Source organism: Mobula birostris, chromosome 4 (assembly GCF_030028105.1).
Source record: "Mobula birostris isolate sMobBir1 chromosome 4, sMobBir1.hap1, whole genome shotgun sequence".
In the NCBI taxonomy this organism is placed as follows: domain Eukaryota; kingdom Metazoa; phylum Chordata; class Chondrichthyes; order Myliobatiformes; family Myliobatidae; genus Mobula; species Mobula birostris.
Genome location: NC_092373.1, coordinates 133,294,538 through 133,307,349, shown reverse-complemented (window position 1 = coordinate 133,307,349; position 12,812 = coordinate 133,294,538). Strand labels below are relative to the sequence as shown.

Here is a 12,812-nt window from a genome sequence, read left to right as displayed (position 1 = left end):
GCGATTATTGTGACACTTTTACAGCTTGGGGCATTCTGGAGTTAAATTTCGGCACTGTTCTGTTGGGAGTCTTTCATTGATACTTTTGTGGGTTTTATTCTATTATGGAATTATTTAGTATGCCCACAAGAAAATGGGCATACGTGACCCTGTTTCTTCTCACAGTCCAAACATGTGCGCAATTCACTAAGTTCCGAAAAGGTTCTTGTGGAGGCAAAGAAGTTTTTGGAGGGTAATAAATGCGACTCCACTAATTAAGGCAGAAGAGGGGAAATAGTTTAAAAATTTTTCATGTCAATTTCCTATGAGAAATCTGAAATTTAAATAAAGTGCTGGAAATACCTCATAGGAGGGCACTGGGAAAAAGTAGAATTAACATTTGAGGTTGACAACTCTCTGTCAGAATTGGGAAAGAGAAAGGAAGTTTGATTTAAGCTGCAGAGGGGATGAGCAAGAGCTGAATGGAATAAAAGACATATGTGATGGGGTGAGGACGCAGTTGTGGAAATGGTTATTGGTTTGATGGGGTAATGTAGAATTCAGATAAAGGAATGTGTGAAGATATTATGAAGCTGTATGATTTCTCCCTCTAGCTGTACTAATGAAGAGAAACTGAGATAATATCACTGATGAATAACTTGCCGTGGAGGCTGAAGCCATGATACAGACTGAAAATGCAACTTATTCCTTTCTGTAACTACCTTGAAACTTGCAGCATTATGGTCACAACACCAATTTCTCCTGTTGCTGCTTCAACCACTTATGTGGCTAAATTCCTTAGGATAGGTCCTGTTACCCCCTCTGAGTTGATCAATCTACATGCTGGCTCAGCAAACATTACTGGATAAACGGTAAAACCTCCATTCCCACGATGGCTGCTAGATTAAAGTGGTGCCAGATAATATTTGGGAAATTTAATTCCTCTACTCCTTTAACTCCCCAATCTGTTGAACATTTCCAGCATTTTGTTTTAAAGTTTACTTCAAATATCCAGCATCTTCAGTTCCTTTGCTTTTCAGAGTTGTGTTTGAAGTGGTGAATGTGGATTTACATAGACCGATATCTATTTTAGCAAGTCTTTCAATTGCAAAAATAAGAGAAATGTGTATAATGCTGGGTAACTGGCAAGAAATAGCCATTCTAGTTTGAAAGCATACTTGAAGGCATCAGCCAGAGGCTTATTGGTAATTGTGTCTTGGACTTGACTATTTAATAATAATGAGCTACGGTTTCCAGATGGATCAATGTGGCTTATTGATTAAGACCTTAGGAAACTTGTTTGACTGTGATTAGTTTCCAGAAATGGGAAACAGGAGGAAAATCAAGGGGCACAAACCTATGTCAGAAAGGGTTTACAGTATTTTTTTTTGGATCTTGAGATCACAGCTGCTTTTGTTGTATATTTTCCTAAAATAAAGCTCTTCCTCTCCCCCCCCCCCCCACAAACTGTCTGTTGATGTGACTGTGCAAGATATTGATGCCTGTTTCAAGCAAAGATGTTGTCTGCTTGGGGATCACTCACTTTGAATTTGATAGCCAATAAATTTTAGCGAGGCATCCCACGTGAGTTATCACAATCCAGAACTTAGAGGTTCTACTAATCCGTCATCCAAGACAGAAATGAAGAATATCAGTTTTCCCTTCATTCGCTAGTTTCTGAAAGTCTTTTTGGGATCACATCTGGGCAATGGTATTTATTGAAAAGCTGCTAGTTTATGTATCTTCAGGTCATAATAAGGAAAATGTCTGGGGGTTTGGATTCTTATGCTGGTAAATTACCATTGCCTGCATGCAACACCATGATTTATGTCTATACTATCAGTTTGTGGTTCTGCAGAATTCATGTTTCCAGTCATAATCAAGTCCAGGTTTACTTTATTGTGATTCAACTGTATACATGTAGACCACTAAATGAAACAATGTTCCTCTGGATCAAGGTGCACAGTACATACAGGTACATACAAGTCACACACTTAATATAAAGTAATAGTACCACAAATAACAAATAATAAGGTGCATTAATGATACAAGTTTAAACGGTAAACGATATAATGCTACTGGCGCTTCATAAGTGATGAGACCTGGGTAGTGGCAGGGAGTTCAGTAGTCTTACAGCCACGGCAAAAATGCTGTTTCCCATCCTAACAGTTCTTGTGGTATTGCTATGGTACCTTCTGCCTGGTGATCAAAGAGATAGTTGGACAGATGGAAGGGAATAATATGGAAAAAAAACCCTGCTGAACTAAAATATTATCAGGGTACAAAACCCTTCAGAATAAGGTGATTTACATTTGCCCTCAACCTTCTGTATGAAAGTCTTCTAAAAGTAATTCCAGCCAATATCCTCCTGTTTTCAATGGCAATAATGCTTTGCCGACATTCAGTGCTTCTCAGGAGATTTTTATATATGTTGGGGTAGGAGATGATAATGGGACATTTGTTATGCTTATATGTTATAACTTGACTGAGATATTGACTTCAGTGCTGTTGCTTCACCTGCGTAATGTTTCTGTTATTTCTACTTTTGAGATCTTGAAATGCAAGGCCCATTTTGTGGTTTACTTTGGATATTTAAACTATACGAAAGCAATTATTGGGTGGCAACTTTCTCATTGTGTTCTTGGGTTAAGAAAGTGCCATGGTTCTGATGACAATCTAGTGAGCCTCGATGACATCAGTTGAAAGCAAAGTGCCTTTGTCATAGAATAGCATGCACGTACTCATTACCAAAGATCAAAAGTGGACACAATCTCTTGGGTGGTTATTGGATGTTTGCTTTTTTTCCTCTCCTGGAAGCATACCCCAACATGAACCAATAAGATTGTTGCTGCAAGAGGAAAACGATTTCCAAAGTTTGAGGCCATTAAAGTAAATTTATTCTTCCAATCATTGGTATAATGTGAATAGAGGTTAACAAAGGGATAACAAATATTCTTTAAAGTGCTTTTTTAAGGATATATTTGCTTTACTTGTTTGCCATTTAGTGCAATTTGACTCAATGATTTTAGAGCGCTTGATTTCAGACAAAACTTGATTCCAGTATTAGGGCACTGAGGAAGTTTTAAGTACTTGTGTTATAATGGTGAATAACTACTTTAAGGTTTAATCTTAGTTGGAAAATGTTTCCTTGTACAGTGGCAGATAGTTACATTAAATGTTTAAATTGCTAAAGGATAAATGGAGAAATTGCTAACTGTTTGTAGGGACTTAGGAGATTTTGTAATTGTTATTGTCCATGCTCAGATATTGGTAATGCGAATGGAAGGTTTTAAATCTGTTTTAAATTTAATTCATTACGTTGGACCAGCATTAACTTGCTGACTCGCCAAATTATAATGTCTCTATGGAAAAGACACCTAGTTAAATGCAGACTTCTTTCAATAGCCTGGCAGTGTTGTATCCATGGGAATTTCAAGACATCTCTCTGATCCTCTATTTATCTAAGGAATGCTATGTCAGAAATCTGAACTCTCCTCATATCTTAAGGATTATCAACATCTACTGCCAGCCATAGCTGGAAAACATACAGTAACAGCTTAGTGAGTGCTGTCTGCTGAGTGTCGCATTTTTGTAGACTTTTAAACAAGGTGCATCTTGGTTCAATTCAGTGCCAAAATTTTGTTATCTGATGTGGAGATTCACATCATTGGTGAGTAGGTTCTGGATGTTTGTTATTATCTTGATGGAAACTTGTATCTTCCCTTGTGTTTGAATTAAGAGTATGCTTGTTCTTAGTTTTACCAACCTTCTAGAGCAGACCAAATGCAAAGATTGGTCACTTGTGCATATTATTGCATTATATAATTCTGTTAATGATTATTTTTGTCAATTAGGCTTGTCTTTAAACATGAAAAAATCCTAACAGGAAATTATTTCCTATAATCAGTATATAATACTTAAACTTAAAATTTCATCAGTAGAACTTGTAATTGGTGTGATACAGCATTACCAATACCACAAAATATTGATTAAATTGCCATATAGTTAAATTCCAAGTCTTTGTTGACATACATGGATTACCATTTTATAGTAACGTTGTAGTCATCAGGCAAATAATTCATTTAATTTATATGGAAGATGTAAAGATTGTGGCATATACTTCATGATGTCAAATACTTAGATTAAATATGGCTTTGGTGGAGGGGCTTGTTAATAATTTGCTGTTATAATATTTTAATTCTATCGACTAGCAACCTGGCTGACATTCTTTTTTTTTCTTTTTATGAAATCTATTCTTATAAAAAGCAGTGAAACAACCTGTTTCCTGCGTTTCCTATGCAGCATGTGCTACAGAGACATTCATGATGGACTGTCTACCCCATTTGTCATTGTACCAGACCAGGAGTCTGACTAAAAGGGAGGCTGGGCAGATGATTTAAGAACAGAACTGTTACAATCATTTTAGAATAAAAATAACCTCAGAAGATATGGAGGGTAAACTATTTTGCTTTAAAGATTTGTATCTAACAAGGCCTTACAAATGGTGTTTCATTCAAATTAATTATGAAATAAACAAATAATTATTTGTGTTGCACATTTTTTGGACACATGGCTGATGGAGTATATAAACCAAAATCTTAAGAGCTCAAAATTTGTCTCCATTGCTTTAGATTAGAGTTTCATCTTATCTATGCAGATAAGATTCTCACTGGAAATGCCTTGTTTTTGAAGTACATAGTGTAACTTGTTCTGCAGTTCAGTGTTTCTGGAAATTATGCAGTTAGAAAAGCCAATAATTTCTGCTCTTCCCTTCCCATTCTCAAAAATACTTGAAGCTTATGGGATAAGTAATGTATTATAGCAAACTAACTTCATGTATTTTTAAATTTTCAATATTCCAGCTTGGAGCATTTATTTTATGCATTTTATTACTTCTAATGTTTAAGGACATTCTTTATGCAATTTGTGAGGAATTACATATGGTTAATGTCACATCAAAAGCCACATACATGCATGGTCTGTAATGCTTTAGGTTCCTCAATTGTGCAAATAGCAACTTTGGAGAGTTACCCTGATTCCTGAAAGATTAGTTGCTCTTTCTTAGGAATATAAAGTCAGGAAGCATTAATACCTTTCATACTGTTTCTTTTCATACAATTGTTATAATATGACCTTTCTATTTTTCAGTAAGAGAGACAACCAAAATAAAGTTGTAATTAAGAAAGATGTCTGAAACTTTAGCAAGTATTATCCATGACATGATAATCTTACAAGTTGCACAAGAATTGCTGTCTAGACATTGTAGCTAGTCATTAATTTCAGGCTATCTTTTTAAACCAGCAATCAAGTCTGATGAAATGAATGTTACAGTGAGATTATGCATTTTTACTTGTGGAAGTAGAAACTGCATAAATTGATTCAAATACAGTCTAGACGTGCATTTAATGTCTGATTAACCATGAGCACTTGTGGCGTCAAACATTTATCAGTTTTAAGGATTTCCCCTGGTAGTTGGATTTTTGTGTCTCAATAAACTTTGCATTTAAAACAAGAAACTTTGATTTTCGTACTTGTTAAAACATTTAAAAAAACAGATGTGAAATGGTTTTCCCTCTTAGGTGTGTTGTTCTTTTACTCCCCTGATATTGGTGTAAGCACAAATCAATGGATTTTGATGACAAATTTCCATTTGAGAGCATTAAAATTTCTCTAAGTTGCTTACCATTATCTCATCCTTGGCACCTTATCCACAAACTCAGCATCAGTTTTTACATGTGCACTGATGATATGCAGCTCTGCTGTGCCACTGCCTCTTGTGACCTGCCATAAGTTCATTGTTTCTGTTTTCCCACTAAATATTGGGAGGATTGAGGCCATAGTCTTGAGTACACAGTGCAAATACAATGGTATTTATTAACATAATTACAAAGATACAAACTATAGAACAGAACTATGTTTAAAAAAGGTCATTGTGCAGTTTACCTTTATCTTAACCACCGATGGTGTAGCCTTATCAAAATTTGGTACTTGTTCTGTTCTGAATGAGCTTGCGAGTCTTGAGCAATTGGATGGCTCTAGTTATTTATCTGGCATAATATAGAATCCTAGGTAGTAAATTGCATTTATTTTTGGTCTTGAAATACCTGACATTTTCCGAAAGTGAGTTACCAATAGATAAATTTCTGTGCTGTTTTAGTTGTGAATTTCCCAAATGATTGGACCCTCATCTTGGCTGGTCTATAAGGAAGAAATGATGGCAGCTGAAATATAGGAAAAATGTATTTGGATATGTAGAGATTGATCATGCCTAAAGCTTTTAGCCTTCAGACTTTTATGCAGAGTAATCTCTATTTCTAGAATATTATAATGAATGTGTTTCAATTTCTGATATTTGAAGAATTTTATTAATTGAGGTTGAAGTGAAAACTGTTCTTTCCACCACAAAAATGAATGTAAGGGCTGTATTTTGTGTGTTATTACAGTGTAACACTAAGCAATTGGTCAAATGGAAGCAAAATATCTGCTGCATCAGTTGCACATAACACTCAATATCGGAGACCAAAATACATGAATTTTCACTGTTATGATTGTGAAAAATAATTGATTGGAGATTGCCAGTATTATACACACTTGCCATTCAATATGCATATTTCTCAAAAGCAGTTGAACAGGATGTTATGCTTGAATGGTGTGTTTGCACCCAGCTTGAGCACCTTGTTCTTTGAATGTAGACCAGGTGTGAAGAAGGCTACAATTGGCTAAATATTTTTAAATTGCCTAATAAAAATGCTAGTGTGAATTTCTTGGGATATTTTTGTGTTATACCGTGTAAGTTATCAGTCAAATTCCTTCTGTATGATTGATTGTTAACAATTTATTTTTTTTAGGAGTGTTGTGGTTGCTCCAAGAAAGCCTCTGATTGCTGTTGGAGGTGAAATTGTTACTCCTCCTACAGATGCTGTTAGTGTGGTTTCTACTATGGAATCTGCAGAAGATGCTGCTGTTGAACCAGCTGGTAATTATCAATATGAAAAAGTAGATTAATAAATTGTGTGGATAAATGATACAAAGCTTTTGATTTGGAACATATCTGCAATAGTTACCATCAGATTAGAACATTTGTTTTCAGATATGTCCTGGTTAAGTGATTCTTAGGGATTTTTGCTCAGACATTTTTCTCTGTTTCAGTGACTACAATATTTTGTAAAGCTAAAATTATTTGCTTTACATATCAAAGGAATCTCTGAAACTAACAAATATTATAGAAATGGGCCAAATGTTACTAGTAAATTCTGTCAGTTCCATGATAAATTTAATTGCTTGACCTTGGTGAAATTGTTTTAAAAATATCCTTTAGCTGCTTTTTATGAATTTTAAGGTGGTGTAAAAAGTAAGAGCATTATGCTCATAAATGAAAACATGGAGACTTTAGCACATACTTATCCAAATGTGCAAGTCCCCAGCTTGCTGGAAGATAGGAGGAAGAAGATAAGTTGTTTTATTTTTTGATTATTTTTGTTTGTTATGTTTTTTTCTAGCTCATGATTGATATTTGCCTCTTACAGTGTGCCTGCAGTTGCACATGCTATAACTGCCGCAGAGTTCCCCGTGTCCTGTTTGCATTGTCAAAGGTCTATTTCCATTTTTTTTAAGTGCCTCTGTTGATCAGAGATATTTAGAAATAGTTAATAAAATAGTAAAAAAACTGCTTTCAACTGATGTAAATTAACCAATAATATTTAATTAAAATGTCTGAAACTGCTTGCCTTGTTTGTGCAATTTTGCCAATAAATGTATTAATATGAGATGTGGCAACAATAACTGGGGAAAATAGGGACAAGATATAATATGAATGCAACTCTTTGCAAAGCACATTACGAACATGACTTTATGAAAGTACATTGGTTTAGGGACATGGTAGGATGTTAGATGTACCTCAGTTGTGTGTCAGGGCCTGGGAACTTGTCATATACACTGCAGCTCTTTCACTTGTTTAAAGTTATTTAAAACAATACATTTCTGGTGACTTGGGATTTTGCAATGATTTTTCTATTACCTTTTTTTTAATGCTTTCAAATGTTGGGGATATTTTACTAGTGGGGCTATTTCCAGTGCTTCAGTAATATCGTTTGTAACACTGGTTCTTCCTGATTGGGTTCAGGATGCTTTGGCCATCAGTGGGAAATGGGGATTCCTAGTGATGAGTTTAGGTGGAAGACCTAAATCTTAGTCAATATAACAAAGATAATTGAGAGGCACCTTGCTCACTCCAATAAATGACCCTTTCATGATATGGTAATAAATATTTCATGGTTTAATAATTTTCCCATCTGTAGATTATTTGTGTAAACTATTATTAAAATCTAATTATCATGTGGATATTTATAGTATAAAATTTTGATAGATTATAAATGGCTAATCGAATTTGATTTTGGCAATTACTTGTAAAATGTTGATATTAAGTTTGCTTGAATTATCTTGAATAAAACTGATTCTGTAATACAACCTGACATAGTTTTACATGTAGAACTGTAAATCTAATTTCTTAAATGAATTGCAAAGGAAACAATAACCATACATTTTTGTTTTTAGTATTTTTAAGCAAAATGTCGCTCTTTAAAATGTTGAATTTGTATCTGAAAATATATTTAGTACTTGCAAAAATCTTTGACATTAACTAGATAAAATCATATCACAGTTTTAAAATCTAATAAATAAAAGCTTTATGTTTTTAATTTACGCTGGTATTGGCTGTGGTGAAGTTGTATAAACAATAGACTATCACCAGAAAGATGCTAGATGCATGATCTATTTGCATTTTCTTTCAAGTCTGCACCAGAGTCTGCTAAACTGTCATTTAATGGGAGCCAGTTTATCAGTAAGAGATTAAAGTGGATAAGTGAAGTAGGTTGTGTATGTTTGTTGGCTTTTGTATCTGTCCCTGCCCCAAATCAGATTTACCTGATTTTTTTGTCAGTCTAAATGTTATTGAGCTCATTTTGATTTCAAAATGGAAACATGGGATGACTTAATGTTTATGCATATAAAAATTTAGGTTGCTTAATGATTATGAAACTTTTATTTTCCAGAGTATTGACATGTCATTTTTTTTTGGTTTGCCACCCGAATGCCAGTGACTCAGATTAAATGAAACACAGCACAACAGAGTTAAAACAAAATAATGATAATGTTATTAATTTCAAACTTTAGATGCCTTCATAGAGGTGTAGTATTAATTTTTAAAATTCATTTTTCAAAATATCAAATGTTTCCAATATAGTTTATTCTGGTGGTTTGTGAATTACAATCATGGTTTGCTTCCCAAGTGATACTTGGGCAGTCATTCAGCATACTTTGGTAATGTTTTTTGTTAATGGTTTGCAATTTTATTGAGGAAATCTGAATCGTGCACGTAACAAAAGATAGAGCTGTTCAAGTCTGAACAAGCAGGGCATCATGGGCTTGGAAGTTGCTTGTTCCTTTGAACTTAGAGGAACTGTTAACTATTTGCCTTTAATGTGTTAGAGGAATAAATGTACAGTTGATTTTAAGTTGGCGAAACATGTAGAGTAGTGTGTACAGTTCTGCATGTACTTCTGTCAGTCAACTGTGACTTGCCCTTCAGGATGTCCAGTTTTGCAGTGCTGGATATATTAATTGCACTAAGTGTGTTTGTACATAGCTCAAACATAAAGCATGATGTCTTTTATGTGAGCCAGGGCTTGGTCTTCTGAAGAACTGTGCAACAGTATCCTTTACAATAACGTCATAATCATTGGTAGTGTAGCAGTTAGCACATTGCTATTACAGCTCAGGGCATCAGAAACAATTTCCAGTATCCTCTGTAAGAAGGTTTGTATGTTCTTTCTATGTGCACATGAGTTTCCTTCAGGTGCTTGGCTTTTCCACAGTCCAAAATTAACTAGATGTACCAACTAGTAAGCTAACTTGTCATTGTAAATTGCCCAGTGATTAGGCTAGGGTTAAATAGGTGGATTGCTGGGGGGCACAGCTTGGTGGGTTGAAGAGCTTGTTCTGTGCTGTATCACAGAAACAGGCCATTCATCCCATTCATTCTGTACTGAACCATTTAAGCTGCCTTGTCCCATTGACCTGGCTTGGACCATAGCCCTCTAAACCTATCCCATCTCATCTGTGTACCAAAATTCTTGTTGAAATCGAAGTAGCATCCACCACTTGCGCTAGCAGCTTGTTCCACTCTGTCACCAATCTGAGTGTAGCAGTTTCCCTTCATGTGCCCCTTAAACATCCACCTTTCACTTTTCATCCTTAACCCATGGCCTCGAGCTGCAGTCCCACCCAACCTCAGTGGAAAAAGCCTGTTTGCATTTTCTCTTATCTATATCCCTCATAATTTTGTATATCTCTATCAAATCTCCCCTCAATCTTCTACGTTCTTGCAAATAAAGTTCTAACCTATTCAATCTTTCCTCAGGTCCTCCAGTCCCTCAAACATACTTGTAAATTTTCTCTGTATTTTTTAAATCTTATTTATATCTTTCCTGTAGTTAGATGACCAAAACTGCACACAATATTCCAAATTAGGTCTCAATCACAAAGCCATGCTAGCTATCCCTATTCAATTCCTGTCTATCCAAATACTCATATATCTGGTCTCTTAGAATACCTTCCAATAACTTTCCCTCAACTGTTGTCAGGCTCACTGGCCTATAATTTCCTGGTTTATTCTTTCTGAAACAGCAGAACAACATTAGCTACCCTTCAATCCTCTGGTACTCACCTGTTGCTAAGGATGATTTAAATAGCCCTGCAATTTCTGCACTTGCCTTCTATAGGGTCCAAGGGAGCACCTGGGTATTTGTCCATCCTGATTTGCCTCAAGACAGCAAACACCTGCACCTCTGTAGTCTTTATATGGTTTATGACCTCGCTGCCGCTTCTGTGGTCTCTGCTGCATCTGCTCTTAGGATGAGGCTTTTCATTCCAGGACGAAGAAGGTGTCTTCCTTTTTTAAAGAAAGGGGCTTCCCTTCCTCCACCATCAACTCTGCTCTCAAACGCATCTCCCCCATTTCATGCATATCTGCTCTCACTCCATCCTCCCGCCACCCCATTCGGAATAGGGTTCCCCTTGTCTTCACCTACCACCCCACCAGCTTCCGGGTCCAACATATAATTCTCCGTAACTTCCGCCACCTCCAACAGGATCCTGCCACTAAGCACATCTTTCACTCCCCCCCCCCCCCCCCCGCTTTCCGCAGGAATCGCTCCCTATGCGACTCCCTTGTCCATTCGTCCTCCCCATCCCTCCCCACCAATCTCCCTCCTGGCACTTATCCTTGTAAGCGGTACAAGTGCTACATATGCCCTTACACTTCCTCCCTCACTACCATGCAGGGCCCCAAACAGTCCTTCCAGGTGAGGCGACACTTCACCTGTGAGTCGGGTGGGGTGATATACTGTGTCTGGTGCTCCCGATGTGGCCTTCTGTTGGCAAGACCCAACTCGGACTGGGAGATCGTTTTGCTGAACGCCTACGCTCTGTCCGCCAGAGAAAGCAGGATCTCCCAGTGGCCACACATTTTAATTCCACATCCCATTCCCATTCTGATATATCTATCCATAGTCTCCCCTACTGAAAAGATGAAGCCACACTCAGGTTGGAGGAACACCTTATATTCCATCTGGGTAGCCACCAACCTGATGGCATGAACATTGACTTCTCAAGCTTCCACTAACCCCCTTGTACCCCATCCGTTATTTATTTATATACACACATTTTTTCTCTCTCTCCTTTTTCTACCTCTGTCCCTCTCACTATACCCCTTGCCCATCCTCTGGTTTTCCCCCCTCCCCCTTTCTTTCTCCCTCGGCCTCCCATCCCATGATCCTCTCAAATCCCTTTTGCCAATCACCTGTCCAGCTCTTGGCTCCATCCCTCCCCCTCCTGTCTTCTCCTATCATTTTGGATCTCCCCCTCCCCCTCTTACCCCCTCAAATCTCTTACTAGCTCTTCCTTCAGTTAGTCCTGGCGAAGGGTCTCAGCCCCAAATGTCGACTGTACCTCTTCCTAGAGGTTCTGCCTGGCCTGCTGCGTTCACTAGCAACTTTGATGTGGGTAGCTTGAATTTCCAGTATCTGCAGAATTCCTCGTGTTTGCGTTTTATACTGTGGTACCGTTTCCCGCAGTATTCTAACTTTGATGTGTGTTGTGTGGACTCTGTGTCTGTCTTCTGAGTAAATACTGATGCAAAAACATCTATTTAAGATCTTTTTCCGTCCCTTTTGGGTCCATCTATAGATTACTATTTTGACCTTCCAGAGGACTCTTGCAATCCTTTTGCGCTTAACATCTCCGTAGAAGCCCTTGGGATTCTCCTTCATCTTATCTGCTTGAACTTCCTCGTGCCTTCTTTTGGCCTTTCTAACTTTTTTCATGTGTTCTCATGCATTTCTTGTACTCAAGTACCTCATTTGTACTGACCTGCCTAAACCTGCTTTAAGCAAGCCTTAATATCTCTCGAAAGCCTCTATAGTCCTTTGCTTGTTCTTTTTGTCACAATACTTGTATAGTTAGAACAGTTACACTTCTTGTCTATGGTGGCCCTGAAGTTAAAGGATTAGCCTATGATAAACTTGTTCAAACTTATTTCTTTTCTTGAAAATAGGAAGTATCATGCATATGCTATTTATCATCCCATGTGTGTGCAAAAAACAAATTGCTGGTAGACTCAGTGGGTCAAGCAGCTACTCTGGAGGGAGAGAGAAGGTCTTTTCCTGCACCGGATCAGAGTGTGGAAGGTAGATCGCCTATATGTGGAAGTGAGGGTGAGAGGTGAGACTGGCAGGCAGAAGATGGGAACTAGAAGAAGTAAAAACACTAGGCAGATA

At 37.2% G+C, this 12,812-nt stretch overlaps 1 protein-coding gene across 2 annotated transcripts in view; it reads left to right on the top strand.

Annotated features, from left to right (window-relative positions):
- The window catches only part of lrba (LPS-responsive vesicle trafficking, beach and anchor containing), an 803,145-nt gene that overhangs the window by 187,765 nt on the left and 602,568 nt on the right, over nucleotides 1-12,812 (top strand). For both annotated transcript variants that reach the window (XM_072256051.1, XM_072256050.1), the window contains exon 30: nucleotides 6,828-6,955. In XM_072256051.1, coding sequence (XP_072112152.1) covers nucleotides 6,828-6,955 — 128 coding nt within the window. The remainder of the gene's footprint in view (nucleotides 1-6,827; nucleotides 6,956-12,812) is intronic.